The 22,241-nt window shown below is 46.4% G+C and overlaps 1 protein-coding gene across 1 annotated transcript; it reads right to left on the minus strand.

Moving 5' to 3' along the window:
- Positions 1-3,657: 3,657 nt before the first annotated feature.
- Positions 3,658-5,733, minus strand: LOC149436352 (E3 ubiquitin-protein ligase TRIM39-like). Its single transcript, XM_089661695.1, has one exon. The coding sequence runs from the start codon at positions 5,599-5,601 to the stop codon at positions 4,027-4,029; it is 1,575 nt and encodes a 524-aa protein (XP_089517821.1). The 5' UTR covers positions 5,602-5,733; the 3' UTR covers positions 3,658-4,026.
- Positions 5,734-22,241: the final 16,508 nt, after the last annotated feature.

The following is a 22,241-nucleotide window of genomic DNA, read 5'->3' on the forward strand; positions in this document are numbered from 1 at the left end:
ATACAGGGAATAGTCAGTGTACAGATATCAGTGTTATATACAGGGAATAGTCAGTGTACGGATATCAGTGTTATATACAGGGAATAGTCAGTGTTCGGATATCAGTGTTATATACGGGGAATAGTCAGTGTACGGATATCAGTGTTATATACAGGGAATAGTCAGTGTACGGATATCAGTGTTATATACAGGGAATAGTCAGTGTACGGATATCAGTGTTATATACAGGGAATAGTCAGTGTACGGATATCAGTGTTATATACGGGGAATAGTCAGTGTACAGATATCAGTGTTATATACAGGGAATAGTCAGTGTACGGATATCAGTGTTATATACGGGGAATAGTCAGTGTACGGATATCAGTGTTATATACAGGGAATAGTCAGTGTACGGATATCAGTGTTATATACGGGGAATAGTCAGTGTACGGATATCAGTGTTATATACAGGGAATAGTCAGTGTACGGATATCAGTGTTATATACAGGGAATAGTCAGTGTACAGATATCAGTGTTATATACAGGGAATAGTCAGTGTACAGATATCAGTGTTATATACAGGGAATAGTCAGTGTACGGATATCAGTGTTATATACGGGGAATAGTCAGTGTACGGATATCAGTGTTATATACAGGGAATAGTCAGTGTACGGATATCAGTGTTATATACAGGGAATAGTCAGTGTACGGATATCAGTGTTATATACAGGGAATAGTCAGTGTACGGATATCAGTGTTATATATACAGGGAATAGTCAGTGTACAGATATCAGTGTTATATACAGGGAATAGTCAGTGTACGGATATCAGTGTTATATATACAGGGAATAGTCAGTGTACGGATATCAGTGTTATATACAGGGAATAGTCAGTGTACGGATATCAGTGTTATATACAGGGAATAGTCAGTGTACGGATATCAGTGTTATATACAGGGAATAGTCAGTGTACAGATATCAGTGTTATATACAGGGAATAGTCAGTGTACGGATATCAGTGTAATATATAGGGAATAGTCAGTGTACGGATATCAGTGTTATATACAGGGAATAGTCAGTGTACGGATATCAGTGTTATATACAGGGAATAGTCAGTGTACGGATATCAGTGTTATATACAGGGAATAGTCAGTGTACGGATATCAGTGTTATATATACAGGGAATAGTCACTGTACGGATATCAGTGTTATATACAGGGAATAGTCAGTGTACGGATATCAGTGTTATATACAGGGAATAGTCAGTGTACGGATATCAGTGTTATATACAGGGAATAGTCAGTGTACGGATATCAGTGTTATATACAGGGAATAGTCAGTGTACGGATATCAGTGTTATATACAGGGAATAGTCAGTGTACGGATATCAGTGTTATATACAGGGAATAGTCAGTGTACGGATATCAGTGTTATATACAGGGAATAGTCAGTGTACGGATATCAGTGTTATATACAGGGAATAGTCAGTGTACGGATATCAGTGTTATATACAGGGAATAGTCAGTGTACGGATATCAGTGTTATATATACAGGGAATAGTCAGTGTACGGATATCAGTGTTATATACAGGGAATAGTCAGTGTACGGATATCAGTGTTATATATACAGGGAATAGTCACTGTACGGATATCAGTGTTATATACAGGGAATAGTCAGTGTACGGATATCAGTGTTATATATACAGGGAATAGTCAGTGTACAGATATCAGTGTTATATACAGGGAATAGTCAGTGTACGGATATCAGTGTTATATACAGGGAATAGTCAGTGTACGGATATCAGTGTTATATATACAGGGAATAGTCACTGTACGGATATCAGTGTTATATACAGGGAATAGTCAGTGTACGGATATCAGTGTTATATATACAGGGAATAGTCAGTGTACAGATATCAGTGTTATATACAGGGAATAGTCAGTGTACGGATATCAGTGTTATATACAGGGAATAGTCAGTGTACGGATATCAGTGTTATATACAGGGAATAGTCAGTGTTCAGATATCAGTGTTATACAGGGGCGGACTGACAACTCATGGGCCCCCGGGCAATAGGGGATCATGGGGCGCCCTGTGTCCCCACCCACACTCAAAAAAAGCCTATAAAAAGGTACCAGGGGCATCTCATGGGGCCACCTACTGACCCCGGGCTCTCGGGCAGTGCCTGAGTTCTCGAATGGTCAGTCCACCTTTGGTGTTATATATAGGGGACAGTCAGTGTACAGATATAACACTGATATCCGTACACTGACTATTCCCTGTATATATAACACTGATATCCGTACACTGACTATTCCCTGTATATAACACTGATATCCGTACACTGACTATTCCCTGTATATATAACACTGATATCCGTACACTGACTATTCCCTGTATATAACACTGATATCCGTACACTGACTATTCCCTGTATATAACACTGATATCCGTACACTGACTATTCTCTGTATATAACACTGATATCCGTACACTGACTATTCCCTGTATATAACACTGATATCTGTACACTGACTATTCCCTGTATATACAACACTGATATCTGTACACTGACTATTCCCTGTATATAACACTGATATCTGTACACTGACTATTCCCTGTATATACAACACTGATATCTGTACACTGACTATTCCCTGTATATATAACACTGATATCTGTACACTGACTATTCCCTGTATATATAACACTGATATCCGTACACTGACTATTCCCTGTATATACAACACTGATATCTGTACACTGACTATTCCCTGTATATAACACTGATATCTGTACACTGACTATTCCCTGTATATACAACACTGATATCTGTACACTGACTATTCCCTGTATATAACACTGATATCTGTACACTGACTATTCCCTGTATATATAACACTGATATCTGTACACTGACTATTCCCTGTATATATAACACTGATATCCGTACACTGACTATTCCCTGTATATATAACACTGATATCTGTACACTGACTATTCCCTGTATATAACACTGATATCCGTACACTGACTATTCCCTGTATATAACACTGATATCCGTACACTGACTATTCCCTGTATATAACACTGATATCCGTACACTGACTATTCCCTGTATATAACACTGATATCCGTACACTGACGATTCCCTGTATATATAACACTGATATCCGTACACTGACTATTCCCTGTATATAACACTGATATCCGTACACTGACTATTCCCTGTATATAACACTGATATCCGTACACTGACTATTCTCTGTATATAACACTGATATCCGTACACTGACTATTCCCTGTATACAACACTGATATCTGTACACTGACTATTCCCTGTATATAACACTGATATCTGTACACTGACTATTCCCTGTATATAACACTGATATCCGTACACTGACTATTCCCTGTATATAACACTGATATCTGTACACTGACTATTCCCTGTATATACAACACTGATATCTGTACACTGACTATTCCCTGTATATAACACTGATATCCGTACACTGACTATTCCCTGTATATAACACTGATATCTGTACACTGACTATTCCCTGTATATAACACTGATATCTGTACACTGACTATTCCCTGTATATAACACTGATATCTGTACACTGACTATTCCCTGTATATAACACTGATATCTGTACGCTGACTATTCCCTGTATATAACACTGATATCCGTACACTGACTATTCCCTGTATATAACACTGATATCTGTACACTGACTATTCCCTGTATATAACACTGATATCCGTACACTGACTATTCCCTGTATATAACACTGATATCTGTATACTGACTATTCCCTGTATATAACACTGATATCCGTACACTGACTATTCCCTGACCAATAGAGAAAAGCCTTCACTATAATTGGACAGTTCTTCCAGCCAATCATAGACATCTGTGAGGGAGAAATAGAGACATCTCACAGTAATATATGGATCATAGAAAACACTGCAGGACTATTGGCTGAATGTTCCACCAATCCCGTCCCCCCTCCCTGTGATGTCACCACTCTGGGCGGAGTTCTCACTTCCCCCGATTCCCCCCACAGATCTTTATACAACCTCTCCTTACACGTAACCCGGCATGGAGGGGCTCGGTGAAGGTGGTGGTGAAGGTGTGGAGGTGTCGGATCGGGTCACACAGATCATAAAAGGAGATCCGCCCGGCCTCATAATCCAGATCTATCCTGACTCTGGTACTGGGGGGATTGGGGGGTAAGGGGATCCCTTTACTGTCATGTCTCACCCAATACTGATCACCATCCCTGTACAAACCCCAGGACTTGTTATTCCATCCAATCCGTGACTGCCGTCCTCTCCTGTCTATACTGGGGTAACACATCCCAACTCCCCATCCATCTGACCCCCCGACATCCACTTCCCAGTAATGTCTCCCTGAGGAGAAACTCCGACTGCTCAACACCTGATAATAACCCTGAAATCTCTCTGGTGTTTCTGGACGATTCTGGTTTCTATCTGACCTGGATACAGTTTTCCTGTCATCTGATATCTGTAGATTATTATGAGCTGTGTTTCCATCCAGTAATATGTCCTCAGCTCCCTGTATATAGAAGGATACATTTCCCTCTGTTATTATATCAGATAATGTGTGTAATGTGTGTGATATCCCAGCCACATCCAGCCCCCCTCCATCATGGAGGAGTTCCTCATGTCTCTCTCTGTCCTCATTATCTCCATCCTCAGTATCACACAAGTCACCTGTGTCTGATTCCTGTAGGACAGTCAGTGGATCCGTCATGTTACACAGCTCCTCAATGTCACGCATCTTCCTGGACAGATCCTCCTTCTTTATTTCCAGATCCCGGATGAAGATGGAGACCCGCTCTGCCCTCCCGGAGATTTCCCTCAGGACTCTCTTCTCCAGGTCTTCCAGACGTCTCCTGAGATCTATAAACAGGGCAGTGAATCTCTCGGTGTCACCAGCTGCTTCTTCTACTTTCCTCCTGTGTTCCTGCAGACTCTGGACTCTTTCCTCCATCTCCTCTCTCTTTGTCAGAAGTTTCTGCAGAACATTCCTCAGTTTCTCCTTCTTCTTCTCAGAAGCCTCATCCAGCATCTCCACCTGGTGTCCTCGATGTTCTCCAGCCAAAGTGCAGGACACACAGATACAGATATTATCTTTAGTGCAGTAATACTTCAAAACTTCCTTATGGATGGAGCATTTCCTGCTCTCCATGGACAAGGTGGGGTCACATAAGATGTGTTCTGGGGACTTTTTGTGGACTTTCAGGTGTTTATCACACAGAGAAACCTCACAGAGCAGACAGGATCTAACAGCAGGTACAGGATAGTCCACACAGTGAGTACAGAAGACCCCGGACTCGTCCTGATCAGGCTGAGCAGACAGGAAATTCTCCACTATGTTACGCAGTGTTATGTTCCTGTGCAGTGCAGGACGATCCGGAAACTTCTCTCTGCATTCAGGACAGGAATGTCCTCCAGATCCCCCCTGTGTATCCAGAACACGATCAATACAGACCCGGCAGAAGTTGTGTCCACATCTCAGGGTTACAGGATCTGTATAAATGTTCAGACAGACGGAACATTCCAGCTCAACTCTCAGATTAGCAGACGCCATCGCTGACAGTAGGAGAAATGAAAGTCTCTGACACCGGGGAAGAATGCAGCTGGGAGGTGTCACTTCCTCCTACACAGGGCGAGGCTGGGCTGTGACTTGTACTTTGTTCATAGGATTCATTATATGGAGGGACACCAATATTGAAAGAATCTCCTGCAGAACAATGTGCCTGTCTCAGGAAAATATCGGACACTTTGGTGAAAATTAGGGCCGGGGAAAACAAACGTTCGTTCAGAACTGATTCTCTTTCCATACAAGTGAACAGGCATGCAAAAACAGATTGAAACTGTCACAGATTAAAGCAATAAAACTTCTACTAAGCTGCCCCTTGTAGTCCTACAGACCAGCAGACAAGCCGATACGTCCTCACTGGTAGTTGTACAACTCTAAGGCTGCATTCACACTGGAGGGTTTTGTAGCTTGAAGATCCAAGATCCAAAAACACTCAAACTTTCAAAATCAATTGTTCTCTATGGCGCCTGTTCCAGTGATCAGGTGTGAAGAAGCCCCATAGAGAACAAGTCATTTTTCAGTTTGAGCTTTCTTGGATCTTCGATCTTCAAGCTACAAAACCCTCAAGTGTGAATGCAGCCTAGGGGGGCCACCTCACCCCTTTACACCCGAACACATATTAGTTACACAGGTTCTGGGGCTGATGAAGGTGGGAATTCCACTCACTTGATGCCTTATCTGCATTCAATTAGCCCCAGAACCTGTGTCATTCATATGTGTTCGGGTTTAACCCCTCGCCTACCGGGCACTTCTACCCCCTTCCTGCCTACCGGGCACTTCTACCCCCTTCCTGCCTACCGGGCACTTCTACCCCCTTTCGGCCTACCGGGCACTTCTACCCCCTTCCTGCCTACAGGGCACTTCTACCCCCTTCCTGCCTACCGGGCACTTCTACCCCCTTCCTGCCTACCGGGCACTTCTACCCCCTTCCTGCCTACCGGACACTTCTACCCCCTTCCTGCCTACCGGGCACTTCTACTCCCTTCCTGCCCAGGCCAATTTTCAGCTTTTGGTGGTATTTAATCACTGCTGGGTGTTTTATTTTTTTGCACTATAAACAAAAAAAGAGCAAACAATTTTTAAAAATAAGTTTTTCTTTGTTTCTATTATAACATTTTGCAAACAGGTAATTTTTCTCCTTCACTGATGTGCCTTGATGAGGCTGCACTGATAGGCAGCACTGATTGGCACTGATAGGCAGTACTGATGGGCACTGATAGGCAGCACTAATAGGTGGCACTGATGGGAACTGATAGGCAGCACTGATAGGCACTGATGATGCTGTACTGATATGCAAGATTGATGGGCACTGATAGGTGGCACTGATAGGTGGCACTGACTGACGGTACTGACTGGTAGCACTGCTGGGCACTGATGGGTGGCAATGTTGGGCAGCACTGATGGGGGACACTGCTGGGCAGTGGAGGATGGCACCTCTGGGCACAGGTGGGAGGCACTACTAGACACTGATGGGCACAGGTGGGTGGCACTGCTGGGCACTTGTGGGTGGCACTTTTGAGCACAGGTGGGTGGCACTGCTGGGCACTGATGGGCACTTGTGGGTGGCACTTCTGGGCACTTGTGGGTGGCACTGCTGGGCACTTGTGGGTGGCACTGCTGGGCACCGATCATCAAGGCACTGGTCATCAGTGCCTTGATGATTGGTGCCGATCCATCCTCTGACAATTGCAGGTTCTCGGCAATACTTTCCTCATGCTGTAACATACTGCAACTGCATTTTACGGTGATCTGATGTGTCATTGGACACGGCTGATCACGTGGTAAAAGGTCGCTGTGATTAGCCCTTTACCACATCACGTGATCAGCTGTGTCCGTAGGGGGTGCCCTAGAAGGGGCGTTCTGGGAGGAACTCATATGACACCCTCCCTGGACTGGACAACTGCGCTGTAGCCATCTTTCGGCTATAGCATGGTTGGCAAGTGGTTAGAGGGATGAGGTGGCCACCCTAATGCAGCCTAACATGCAAAGCTGTTCTGTATCTTGTAGTCCCACCAGCAGGCACCCTGTTCTGTCCTTGTTCCTGCACAGGACTATAGAGGACTATAGACGTCGGCCATCCTCACCTCATGAATGATATAATCAGTTGACGGCTAGTCCCTGCTAAGCTTGGCTACCTGTCCTGCCACAGCCAATCAGAGTGGCTGCATCCTCTCAGAGAGGCTCAGATCAGCAGATATCATGGCTGACAGCAGAAAGCAAAGTGGCAGTGAAAGTCTCTGACACCGGGGATAGAATGCAGCCAAATGTTTAACCCTTTCACTGACCGGTCTGTATGCCGGAAGCAGTCAGATGGCTCCTCTCCCACCGATTGCATCCATAGCCCCCGGTTCTGGTGACCACCCGTGGGCTCACTCCCGCCATGTAACCAGGAGAGCCATGGTGGGGGCCAATGGGTGGAGAGGAGAGAGGGGTGTGGATGAACATTCGCTCCTCTCCCCTTCTCTGTGTGACCTAAAAGGTGACGTCCATGAAGTTACATCCGTATCACGGCCGTCCATTTCTTGGCTAGAATAGCCGGGGAAAGATTATTTGTAATATTAATTTTTAATATCTAAACTTTAATTTGGTCTTTAGTAGTTCTGAGATATGCCTGGCAGAGAATATACCCTCTTAATTGGATGTGAATGCGAGGTTTTGAAATTGAGTAGTAACAGATGTGAATTATTTGTGTCTGGGCTAGGTAATCAGTAGAGGTTTAAATTCTATGTTTTCTTTAAGCCTAGTCTATGTAATGTACACCTTATTTTGAGTTCTTATAATGAGTCTGAGAGTTTAAATTGTATTCATAAATCATGTATTCAGACAGTTGTATGTAACATAAGAACTTCAGAGACCTTTCTCATAGTCTGCATGTCAATCATGATAATGACTTGGTGGTTTGAATAAGTAACACATGTTTTAGTTAGGCTGGGAGTGACTAGGGGAGTGTTTAAGGAGCCCGCGAATTTGAAACAAAGGTTAATGGGAGGACTTAATTTCTCATGCATTTTAAGTATGTAGCTTTTCAAGGAACGAGGGTCAGTTTCTCCTACCTTCTATACACTTCACTTCATTCAGACATACCTACACTTCAGACACTTACACAAAGAACAGCACATGGCATGCTTGAACAAAGAACAAAGAAAGCACATGGTCATTTCTTAAGCTAGGCCTGAAAACTTCTATCTAAGCTATTCAAAGGAACTACATTTTCTTCTAATATTCAAGGAACAAGCAACTTATATTCTTTATTTTTATTTCATTTCAAGCTACATATATCTGAATTTACTGTTTTTTATTGACTTTGTATTTTTTTTGGTGTGTGATCAAATAAAGTCACACTGCTTATTCTGAACTGGCTTCCATAAGGATTTCTTCCCACAACCTTCTACAAGAACCTAGAAATACTAATAGAGTTTTTTTATAACTCTGGAAATCTAACATTATTGGTGAGTGCCAGCCATTCGCTTTTTCCACGTTTTTTTTTTGCCTTTGTCCTCGCTTCTTCAGAGGGGATTGAGATGAACTATTTCTATTGATTAAGCTTCGGAAAGATTGCAGAACCTGGAACGGAAAACATTGGTTGTGGAGATCTGAGAATCCAAGTGGTGACCAGAAAAGTTCCTAAGCCAGGACAAAAGAGGAAACTTACTAAATTCGGTGAGTAGAAAAATGGAATTTATTGATTCATTAGCTAATGAAAGTAAATTGGAATTTCAAGGTTTAGCTAGCCATGCTTCTGATACTGGTTTGTGGAAAGCTATGTATGATCAATGTATGCAGGCTAATGTTGATATTGATAGCTCTAGATTTAAGTTTAATAAGATGAAAAGAAAATTGCGTAACATTATGAAGCTAGTTAGAGTTTTCAATTCTCTGGTGTTTGAATTGCCAGAGAAAAATGTGGTTTGTGTTGTTAAGACAGATAGCAAAATTGTCTTACAGAGTACAGACATGCAGGATACTGTTGAATCCAATTGTGCAAACTGTGAAACCTTTTGTGACTATATTGAACATCTTGAGCAAGAAATTGAATCTCAAAATGTTGCAATATTAAGAAATAAGCAAATAGCTGTGGTATCTAAAAAAAAAGCAATCAGATACAGCTCAGGCCTCATATATCCCGGACTCAACCAGGGGTACAGATGAGGGCAGTGAGACTACTGTTCAGAGACAGAAATTACTTGCTAGAGCATCTAAGTTGAAGTTACAGATTCAGGATCAGTTAATGAAAATATTGAAGGATATACCAGCATATAACATGAGAGAAAATTCTTTCCATAATTCCGATGTTTTTGAGAATTTTTGTGATAGGTTTCAATTAACTGATGAGCAAAGAAATCGCATTTTTGGGTTGTGGATCCCAAGTTTTATGGCTCGTAGGTTAGTCAAGACTCCTTTTATGAATGAGGATGATATGGAAATTCATAGCAATGCTACTGATAGATTACGACAGTTATTACTGTTCACAACAGGAGAGGAGACACCTAGTTTGGAAATTTTAGACTCCTTAAGAGCTACTATTAATGATGATCCTTATGATTTCAGACTTAAATTTTCTAAAGCATACAGGATGATTTTTAATTTACAAGATGAGACCCCTGCTATGGTCAAGGATTTTGTAAAAAAATGTAAGTACCTTGATCCAGCATCTTTATTGATTGCTAATGAAAAGGATAATTTGGATGACGCTGCCTATGTTATTGACAAAGTCAGAAGACAATTAAAGCAAAATAATGTAAGACCAACAATTGCTTTAATTGAGAATAGTTATCCTAAGAATGAAAGTCAGGATGAATTCAAGACAGGAAATGCTGCCCCCCGCAGGAATGACGAAGTAAGACAAGGGAATCAAAGACCACTCACTTGTTATTATTGTGCAAAACCAGGGCATTTGAAATGGCAATTTAGGAAGTTTTTGAAAGACATTCAGATGAGAAATTTGGGTAAAGAAAATGGACTTATTTCTCCTGAACCGTCAGCTCCAATTCGTTCACAGGAAGTTAAGTCATCTTCACCCTACGCTCCTCTGATCAGAGAGATTAGTGAAATGTCAATTAGTAATGGAGGAAATGTGAACAACTCACATTCATCCAATACTTCAAGACAGCCACTATTACCTTCACCATGACTAGCAAAGGAAAAGGAGGTTGAACTCCATTGTCTGGAATATGTAGCTCCAATTTTCTTAGACAAGTGTGGGCGTCCCTATGTAAAAGCCAAAATTAATGGTCAGAAATCTTCAATCCTTTTAGATTCAGGAGCCCAGATTAGTGTTTTAGGTATGAAATTACCTATTCCATCTAATGCAGCAATATGCACAGTTGTAGGGTTCAATGGGAAAGGTGATGTTCAAGCTAAAAAATGTAAAAATGTGTCTTTTGAAATACCAGGATGTTTGCGAACGGAAATAGACTTTTGGTATTGTCAAGGATCAGAGAACATTATTGGTGCTGATGTTTTGTCTCAAAGAGGGTGGATACTTGATTTAGCCAATGGCATTGTTTGGCAAGGCTCTGCTAATCGTAAGCCTATGGTAATTGGCCCAGCAGATTATTGTGAAGTCGGCAGCATCTGTTTGACAGAAGCAATTGATGCTGACTATAAATGGCCAGATACAGGAGATAATTTGGAATTGAAACAGTTAGTACAACTACACAAAAAACTGTGGAGTCAAGGTAAAAGTGAAGTAGGTCTATTTAAGGATATTGAAGTTAATATTCAAGGCAAAGACCATCCCCCATTAAAACAATACAAGTTGCCGCCAGAATCTGATGAACCTGTATCAGTAATCATACAAGAACTTTTGGAACAGGGTATTATCAGGAAAGCTAATTCAGTTACTAATAATCCTTTGTGGGTAGTGGCAAAGCGTGATGACCCTAGTGCATATAGATTATTGATAGATCTAAGAATGCTAAACAAATACACTCCAAGTTGTACACCCATTGTGGCAGAAACTCCAGACATCATGTCACAAATAAATGCCAATGCAAAAGTGTTCTCTGTACTTGACATTGCAAATGGATTTTTTAGTATTAAATTGGCTGAGAGTTGCCAATACAAGTTTTCTTTTGTCCATAGAAATGTGCAATATTGTCTCAAATGTCTTCCAAAAGAATATCATTCTGCTAAGTATATATTTCATCAGGCATTAGCAAAAGTTTTGTCTAAATTTTCTAGACCTGATTGTTTACTTCAATATGTAGATGATATCTTGCTTATGACGGATTCTGAGATTGAACACAGGACTCTCTTGGCAGAATTGTTTACACTTCTGCAAGATGAAGGTCTCAAGCTGAATACACGCAAAGTTCAGCTCATGAAAAATGAAGTAAAATTTCTTGGAGTTTTGATTGGTCCAGGAAAGAGACAGCCTTTACAGGAAAGAATTGAGTCTATTGCGTCACTTCCTGTACCAACAACATTCAAAGCACTGAGACAGTTTTTGGGTTTGGTAAATTTCTCTAGAGATTTTATCGAATCATTTGCAGAAAAAGCCAAACCATTGTATGATTTGTTGAAGTACAATGAGGAAAATGTATTTGGTCCCTGGACAGAAATACAGCAAAAAGCTTTTGAGATGTTAAAAAATGATTTGCAAACAGCTCCAGCTTCGGCTACTGTGGATAAACAAGCACCATTTGCTTTGCAAGTGCATGCTTCAGAAACTGCAATCTCAGCTGTCTTGATTCAGAAACAGGGAGGAGTCTGGAGAAGTCTTGGATACTTCTCACGTCTTCTTACACCAGTAGAGAAAGGTTTTGATGATTGTGTCAGACAACTTGTGGGAGTACATTATGCAGTAAAAGCAACAGAGCATATTGTAGGATTCAACAAAATTATTCTACAAACTCCACATAGCACATTGAAGTTTCTTTTTGAGAAAAATGTTCCGGGAGTTTCCAACCAAAGATTTTCTCAATGGTGGTTGGCTCTATCACCTAAGCAAATACAGGTTGAACATAATGCCAAGTATGTCCTACCTCAGTTGATGGAATACAACGGGTTAGAACATGAATGTCTATGTGAAGTCCAAGAAACTTCCTCTCCTCTTTTCCGTAGAGAGGCAGAGAAAATTGATGAACCTGTATTTGTTGATGGTTCTAGATACTGTATGTCAGGTAATTATTACAGTGGATATTCAATTTGGTATCCAGAGCGTAATTATTCCATACAGCACAAATTGCCAGGACATTTTTCAGCTCAAAGGGCAGAACTTGAAGCAGTAAAAACTGTGTTGACATTAGACAAGGAAGAGAACAGAAGTTCATTAGTGATCTACAGTGACAGTTTATATGTTGTACGTTCCCTGACAGATTATTTACCAATTTGGAAACGTAGAGGTTTTGTAGATGCATCTAACAAAGTCCTAGTGCACAAAGAGACACTTGAATCAATTTTTAAGCTAGCAGAGGAAAATCCTATTGCCTATGCAATTGTAAAAATTCCATCTCATAGGAAGGACAATGATGAGATGAGTGTAGGCAATAGAACAGCTGATCTCTTAGCAAAGGAAGCAGCTTTACACGGAGAACCAGTGATTCAGTCTGAACCAGTCTCAGTTAATGTTGTTAGGAAGACAGACACACAGATTCCCTCCTTTGCAGAAGAACAGAAAAGGGATCCATCTCTTTCTGCTTCTCAGGTTGATCCAAAATTTCCCTTTATATGTGAATATGGATCTTTGTATCATGACTTAAACGGGTTTCTGCGTCCTGTTATACCGCAGCATCTACAGGTAGAATTTACAAAATACAATCACGAAAGCCTAGGTCACATAGGTAAACAAAGATTGCTTGAAATACTCAAGGAAAAATTTTACTGGGACAAAATGGAAGAAACAGTAGACAGTGTAGTGCAATCTTGTCTAATCTGTGCTCAAGTGAATCCTCGACCAAAGGATCAAAAACCTCCATTACAAAGAACTCCTCCAGCAGATGGACCATGGTCCACATTACAACTAGACTATATAGGACCGTTACCTACAGGTAAAAATGGGTACAGGTATGCTTTAGTTGTAGTTGATGTTTTCTCAAAATGGATTGAAATCTTGCCTGTTCGCAAAGATGATGCATTAACAACTGCTAAAATGCTAATTAATCATGTTTTTCCAGTCTGGGGTATACCAACAAACCTCAATAGTGACAGAGGAACCCACTTCACAGGTAAAATCATGCAGGCAATGTGTAAAATCTTGGGTATACAACAGAGATTTCATGTGCCCTATCATCCACAATCTGCAGGTATTGTGGAAAGAATGAATAGGACTGTCAAATCAAGGATTGCAAAAATGTTATTAGACAGAGGAAATACTTGGGTTGATGCTGTACCATTGGTTCTGATGAGTGTCAGAAGTACAACATCTTCTGCAACACAGTATTCTCCTTTTGAGTTAATGACAGGAAGGAAAATGCGTCTAGTATTTCCCCATGAACCTTTCTTGAGTACGCCGCAAAAAGAGGCAATAGAAAAAACAAAGTGGTTACAGATGTTGCAAGACAATCTGAACACTATTGTACCACATGCAGCTACTCGCATGCAAAAAATGGTTCCTCCACATTCTTCTAAGTTCGAAAAAGGAGGACAAGTAATGGTAAAAACTTTCAGAAAAACTGGACCATGGCAAAGCAACTGGGAAGGTCCATTTGATATTTTGGATGTTCAAGGAGTAATGGTACAAGTGCAAAGACATCTTAATTCAGTAAAAAATGCGCGCAGACAACAAACAATGTGGGTGCACAGTGACCAATGCAAATTGTTTATACCGAGATAATGATACTGCATTTCTTTTGCAGACATGGATTTCAAAAATCCGGAAGAAACAAAGAATCGCAGATTCCAGAGAAAAATAAACATTACAACTAGAGATGAGCGAAGTATTCAAAAATTCGATTCGACTGATTCGGCGAATTCGTGGAAAAAATTTGATTCGAGTCGAATATATTCGCGGTGAATTTAACTTAAAAAAGGGTGTTTCTAGGCTTCAGAGAGACTTTATATTAGTGCAGAACACTGTACCTTTAATTTAAATGCCCTTGGAGTCTGCTGGGGAAGAGAAATAATACTGTCAGTCAGTATGACATGCAGATGAGTGCCGTCGATCTTAGAATCACCGCACACTTCACTCATTTGGCCAGTCACGGGGCCAAAACCAGTGTTTGGAGCCACAGTGTGGCGGTGGAGGCAGCAGCAATGGGAGGCCATACAGCACCCTATGACAAAATGGAAAACAGCAGGAGTGTGAGGAGACCTGAAAGTGGCACATGGCAGAGTGGGAGCAATGGGAGGCGGTACAGGGACCCATGACACACTGTGGACCCAGCAGCAGCGTGACCAGGCGGTACGGGGGCCCATGGCAGATTTGGGGCCTGGCAGCACCTATGGGAGGCCTGTAATCTGCCAGCAACCTATGACAAAATGGAAACCAGCAGGAGTGTGAGGAGACCTGAAAGTGGCACATGGCAGAGTGGGAGCAATGGGAGGCGGTACAGGGACCCATGACACACTGTGGACCCAGCAGCAGCGTGACGAGGCGGTACGGGGGCCCATGGCAGATTTGGGGCCTGGCAGCACCTATGGGAGGCCTGTAATCTGCCAGCAACCTATGACAAAATGGAAACCAGCAGGAGTGTGAGGAGACCTGAAAGTGGCACATGGCAGAGTGTGGCGATGGAAACAGCAGCAATGGGAGGCCGTACAGGGACCCATGACACACTGTGGACCCAGCAGCAGCGTGACGAGGCGGTCCGGGGGCCCATGGCAGATTTGGGGCCTGGCAGCACCTATGGGAGGCCTGTAATCTGCCAGCAACCTATGACAAAATGGAAACCAGCAGGAGTGTGAGGAGACCTGAAAGTGGCACATGGCAGAGTGGGAGCAAAGGGAGGCGGTACAGGGACCCATGACACACTGTGGACCCAGCAGCAGCGTGACCAGGCGGTACGGGGGCCCATGGCAGATTTGGGGCCTGGCAGCACCTATGGGAGGCCTGTAATCTGCCAGCAACCTATGACAAAATGGAAACCAGCAGGAGTGTGAGGAGACCTGAAAGTGGCACATGGCAGAGTGGGAGCAATGGGAGGCAGTACAGGGACCCATGACACACTGTGGACCCAGCAGCAGCGTGACGAGGCGGTACGGGGGCCCATGGCAGATTTGGGGCCTGGCAGCACCTATGGGAGGCCTGTAATCTGCCAGCAACCTATGACAAAATGGAAACCAGCAGGAGTGTGAGGAGACCTGAAAGTGGCACATGGCAGAGTGTGGTGATGGAAACAGCAGCAATGGGAGGCGGTACAGGGACCCATGTAACACTGTGGACCCAGCAGCAGCGTGACAAGGCGGTACGGGGGCCCATGGCAAATTTGGGGCGTGGCAGCACCTATGGGAGGCCTGTAATCTGCCAGCAACCTATGACAAAATGGAAACCAGCAGGAGTGTGAGGAGACCTGAAAGTGGCACATGGCAGAATGTGGTGATGGAAACAGCAGCAATGGGAGGCGGTACAGGGACCCATGTCACACTGTGGACCCAGCAGCAGCGTGACGAGGCGGTACGGGGGCCCATGGCAGATTTGGGGCCTGGCAGCACCTATGGGAGGCCTGTAATCTGCCAGCAACCTATGACAAAATGGAAACCAGCAGGAGTGTGAGGAGACCTGAAAGTGGCACATGGCAGAGTGTGGTGATGGAAACAGCAGCAATGGGAGGCGGTACAGGGACCCATGTCACACTGTGGACCCAGCAGCAGCGTGACGAGGCGGTACGGGGGCCCATGGCAGATTTGGGGCCTGGCAGCACCTATGGGAGGCCTGTAATCTGCCAGCAACCTATGACAAAATGGAAACCAGCAGGAGTGTGAGGAGACCTGAAAGTGGCACATGGCAGAGTGTGGTGATGGAAACAGCAGCAATGGGAGGCGGTACAGGGATCCATGTCACACTGTGGACCCAGCAGCAGCGTGACGAGGCGGTCCGGGGGCCCATGGCAGATTTGGGGCCTGGCAGCACCTATGGGAGGCCTGTAATCTGCCAGCAACCTATGACAAAATGGAAACCAGCAGGAGTGTGAGGAGACCTGAAAGTGGCACATGGCAGAGTGGGAGCAATGGGAGGCGGTACAGGGACCCATGACACACTGTGGACCCAGCAGCAGCGTGACCATGCGGTACAGGGGCCCATGGCAGATTTGGGGCCTGGCAGCACCTCTGGGAGGCCTGTAATCTGCCAGCAACCTATGACAAAATGGAAAACAGCAGGAGTGTGAGGAGACCTCAAAGTGGCACATGGCAGAGTGGGAGCAATGGGAGGCGGTACAGGGACCCATGACACACTGTGGACCCAGCAGCAGCGTGACCAGGCGGTACGGGGGCCCATGGCAGATTTGGGGCCTGGCCGCAGCAATGTGAGGCACGTAATCTGCCAGCATCCTATGACAAAATGAAACACACCAGCAGTGTGAGGAGACCTGAAAGTGGCACATGGCATGACACACTGTGGACCTTGCAGCAGCGTGAGGAGGCGGTACAGGGGCCCATGACAGATTAGGGGCCTGGCAGCAGCTATGGGAGGCCCGTAATCTGCCAGCACCCTATGACAAAAGGAAACACACCAGCAGTGTGAGGAGACCTGAAAGTGGCACATGGCATGACACACTCTGGACCTTGCAGCAGCGTGAGGAGGCGGTACAGGGGCCCATGGCAGATTAGGGGCCTGGCCGCAGCAATGTGAGTCCCGTAATCTGCCAGCATCCTATGACAAAATGGAACCCAGCAGCAGTGTGAGGAGACCTGAAAGTGGCACATGGCATGACACACTGTGGACCTTGCAGCAGCGTGAGGAGGCGGTACAGGGGCCCATGGCAGATTAGGGGCCTGGCAGCAGCTATAAGAGGCCCGTAATCTGCCAGCACCCTATGACAAAATGAAACACACCAGCAGTGTGAGGAGACCTGAAAGTGGCACATGGCATGACACACTCTGGACCTTGCAGCAGCGTGAGGAGGCGGTACAGGGGCCCATGGCAGATTAGGGGCCTGGCCGCAGCAATGTGAGGCCCGTAATCTGCCAGCATTCTATGACAAAATGGAACCCAGCAGCAGTGTGAGGAGACCTGAAAGTGGCACATGGCATGACACACTGTGGACCTTGCAGCAGCGTGAGGAGGCGGTACAGGGGCCCATGGCAGATTAGGGGCCTGGCAGCAGCTATGGGAGGCCCGTAATCTGCCAGCACCCTATGACAAAATGAAACACACCAGCAGTGTGAGGAGACCTGAAAGTGGCACATGGCATGACACACTCTGGACCTTGCAGCAGCATGAGGAGGCGGTACAGGGGCCCATGGCAGATTAGGGCCTGGCCGCAGCAATGTGAGGCCCGTAATCTGCCAGCATCCTATGACAAAATGGAACCCAGCAGCAGTGTGAGGAGACCTGAAAGTGGCACATGGCATGACACACTGTGGACCTTGCAGCAGCGTGAGGAGGCGGTACAGGGGCCCATGGCAGATTAGGGGCCTGGCCGCAGCAATGTGAGGCCCGTAATCTGCCAGCATCCTATGACAAAATGGAACCCAGCAGCAGTGTGAGGAGACCTGAAAGTGGCACATGGCATGACACACTGTGGACCTTGCAGCAGCGTGAGGAGGCGGTACAGGGGCCCATGGCAGATTAGGGGCCTGGCAGCAGCTATGGGAGGCCCGTAATCTGCCAGCACCCTATGACAAAATGAAACACACCAGCAGTGTGAGGAGACCTGAAAGTGGCACATGGCATGACACACTGTGGACCTGGCAGCAGCATGAGGAGGCGGTACGGGGGCCCATGGCAGATTAGGGGCCTGGCAGCAGCAATGGGAGGCGGTACAGGGACCCATGAGACACTGTGGACCTTGCAGCAGCGTGAGGAGGCGGTACAGGGGCCCATGGCAGATTAGGGGCCTGGCAGCAGCTATGGGAGGCCCGTAATCTGCCAGCACCCTATGACAAAATGGAACCCAGCAGCAGTGTGCGGAGACCTGAAAGTGGCACATGGCAGGGGCATGATTCATGGCGGATTTAGTCAGTTGTGTCAGGAACTGGTGGTTTGAAATCCAGACTAATCCACGCCTGATTCATTTTCACAAACGTGAGTCTCTCCACACTTTGGGTGGACAGTCGTGTCCTCCGCGGAGTTACAATACCTCCTGCCGCACTAAACACGCGCTCCGATGCCACGCTACTGGCCGGGCAGGGCATGACAGCCTTTCAAGGGCAAATTCAGCTAGTTGGGGCCAAAGGTCAAGTTTCGTTGCCCAGTAGTCAAGGGGATTGTCTACCTCGGTTGGCAGGGTGCTGTCCAAGTAGGCCCAAGCCTGTTGTTTGAGCTCCTGCTCCAGGTCCACCTGATGCTGCTGCTGCTGCTGCGGCTGGTTAGTGGTTTCCTCACTGCGCTGGTGAAGAAAGCTACTCATCATCGACTGCAGACTGAGGCAGCCGCTGCTGGTGGAGCTGCCACTGCTCCTACCACCCCACCCCTCCCCTGCTGCCATGGCAGCGGAACGCGAGTGCACAGGGCCCACAGTGTCTGAGGATGGACGTTGGCGCAGAAAGGCAGAGACCAACTGACTACATAGGTGGTTTTTATAGTACGTTATTTTGGCCTCCCTCTCAGCAGGTGTGAAAAAGGCCACCATTTTGGAACGGTAGCGAGGGTCCAACAAGGTGGACAGCCAAAAGTCATCCCTCTGTCTGATGGTTATTATTCGGCTGTCGCTACGCAAGCAACCGAGCATGCTATGGGCCATTTGTGCCAAGGAATGCGAGGGACTCCCTGCCTCCATCTCCACAGCATACTGCCACGGTGCGTCTGGGTCCTCTGTCTCCTCCTCCTCCTCCTCTACCAGATGCTCCTGCTCCTCCACTCCTGTCCGCTGAGTGGAAAAACCACCCATTTCACTCAATAATTCCTGAGCACAAATGTCCTCCTCTACCTCCTCCTCTTCTTCCTGTCCTGCCCCCACAGGGGTCATGTGGCGTTGAGATCTGTGCGCCACGTCTACCGCACCCTGACCAGCCATTGTTAACAGCATTTGTTCCAGGACGTGCAACAGAGGAATGACGTCGTTCATCCCATAGTCCTGCCGACTCACGAATAGCGTGGCCTCCTCAAAGGGCCTGAGCAAGCGGCAGGTGTCACGCATGAGCTGCCAATGGCTGACATCGAAGTTACACAGGGGAGTACCTTTATCCGCTTGTAACATCAGGAAATCGGTGATGGCCTTTCGCTGCTCGTAAAGGCGGTCTAACATGTGTAGGGTTGAATTCCACCTTGTTGCAACGTCGCAGATCAGGCGATGCTGTGGAATTCCGTTCTGCCGCTGCAGCTCAAGGAGGGTGTGCTTTGCGCTGTAGGAATGGCTGAAATGCATGCAAAGTTTACGTGACATTTTAAGGATGTCTTGCAGTGGGATGGTGGATTTTAGGAACCGCTTGACAACGAGATTGAACAAGTGAGCCATGCATGGCGCATGGCACAACCTTCCTTGACGCAGAGCAGACACCATGTTCTTTCCGTTGTCGGTCAACATGGTTCCGATTTTCAGTTTGCGCGGAGACAGCCATCTGTCGATTTCTCTGTTCATTACACTCAGAAGTTCCTCCCCTGTGTGACTACGTTCGCCAAGGCATACCAGGTGCAGCACAGCGTGACACCGTTGCGCCCTGCACATGTGATATGCCGGTCGGGTAATGGGACTTGGCACGGGGGTGGCGGCTGAGGACACAGCGGAAGAAGAGGTGGTAGAGGCGGACATGTTTGCTGGACCAAGGACGTGCAAACGTGGAGGCAAAAGCGTCGTGACCTGTCCAAGTTGCTGGTGCGGCTGTGCCGGCACCACGTTCACCCAGTGGGCCGTAAATGACATGTACTGTCCCTGACCGTAGTTACAGCTCCACACGTCGGCGCTGCCATGCACTTTGGCAGAGACCGACATGCTCAAAGACTGGCCCACCATCTCTTCTACATGTGAATGCAGGGCTGGCACTGCCTTTTTGGCGAAGAAATGCCGGCTTGGCACTCTCCACCGCGGCGCGGCACAAGCCATCATTTCTCGGAAAGGTGCTGAGTCCACCACTTGGAAAGGGAGGGACTGCAGCACCAGCAACTTGGACAGGAGGACGTTCAGCTTTTGCACCGTCGGGTGCGTGCTCGCAAACTGTTGTCTCTTGGAAACGGATTAAAAGAAAGACTGCTGACGGAATCCGAGAAGAGGAGTAGCAGGAGAAGGAGCATCTGAACGAGCGGAAGATGCCAACGAGCGACAACTCCCCTCAGCAGAGGTGTTGGAGCCTTGACTGGCTGATAGAGGGCGATTGACGTCGGGTGACGGAGCAAGTAACGGAGCGGGTGATGGAGCGGGGGCTGGGGCAGGCAGAACCGCCGTATCTTTATCACGGTTTTCCCAGGCCACCAAATGGCAACGCTGCATATGCTGACGCAACGCTGTAGTCCCAACATGGGCCCCCTGGCCAATCTTGACTTTCTGGCCACATAGTCGACATACGGCTACGTTTACCACACCACCGAGTAGGAAACTTTGCCCCCGCTACTCCTCACTGGCTGACTGCTACTTCCTCCATGCGCACCGGCACCACTACTGGCCGTGGTGGTAGGCTGCAGTGGAGCTGGTGCTCTACTCCGTGGCCGTTTGGCTCCACTGACACTGCTGCGACCCTGCTGCCTCCTGGGCAACCCACCGACTGTTTCGCTCGCTGCCAAGCTGGCACCCTCTTCTCCTGATGATGCGGAAGAAATTGCCTGATGAAGACGAGGCTGCCAAGTGCGATCAACCTCCTCATCATCAAGTAGGCTCTCCGCCTCACTACTAGCCCCCTCGGCTGCGTGTGGGTCAGGAGACAGACCTGTCTCTAGACAGGCTACCGAGCCACTCTCCTCGCCCGTACTTCTTCGCCTGGCTGCTGAAGAGGCGGATGTCTCCCCCCGTTCCTGACCGCCCTCTGTTAGCTCTTCCTCACTGTACAGTGGGGCTGAGCCCACAGCATGCGATACTTCGATTGGTGAGGGAACAGCAAAGGACAGGGGCAGGTAGAGGACACGTGATTTCAGTGGGCTTGCTCCCGGGCCATGCCAACTAACGGTTGTGTCTGACGTACACACCGACCGTTGGCTGTAGGTGTCAGAGGTGACCTGGGAAGAGGAAGACGACCGAGCCAACCAATCGATGACGGCAGGGTTGTCGGTGGAGACACGACCGCTGGATGACATCGGGAGCACTGGCCTCTGGCTGCGACTAGTGCTGCCTCGACCCCTTCCTCTGCTGCCACGTGTGCTCGCTCCTAAAACATTGCCTCCTCTGCCACTCCTCTGCATGTTGTCTGACATACTCTTTAATTCAACGATTCTGTGTCCCTGAGTAACAATTCTGTGTCTGTCCCTGAGTAACAATTCTGTGGCCTTGAGTAACAATTCTGTGTCCCTCAGTAACAATTCTGTGTCCCTCAGTAACAATTCTGTGTCCCTCAGTAACAATTTTGTGTCCCTCAGTAACAATTCTGTGTCTGTCCCTGAGTAACAATTCTGTGGCCCTAAGTAACGGTTCTGTGGCCCTCAGTAACAATTCTGTGTCCCT

This window comes from Staurois parvus, unplaced genomic scaffold (assembly GCF_062004578.1).
Source record: "Staurois parvus isolate SC_StPar_1 unplaced genomic scaffold, SC_StPar_1.0 ptg001371l, whole genome shotgun sequence".
Lineage (NCBI taxonomy): Eukaryota > Metazoa > Chordata > Amphibia > Anura > Ranidae > Staurois > Staurois parvus.

What these genes read in the sequence shown, in the direction of transcription:
- LOC149436352 (XM_089661695.1), bottom strand. Translation starts at nt 5,601, where the DNA reads ATGGCGTCTGCTAATCTGAGAGTTGAGCTGGAATGTTCCGTCTGTCTG.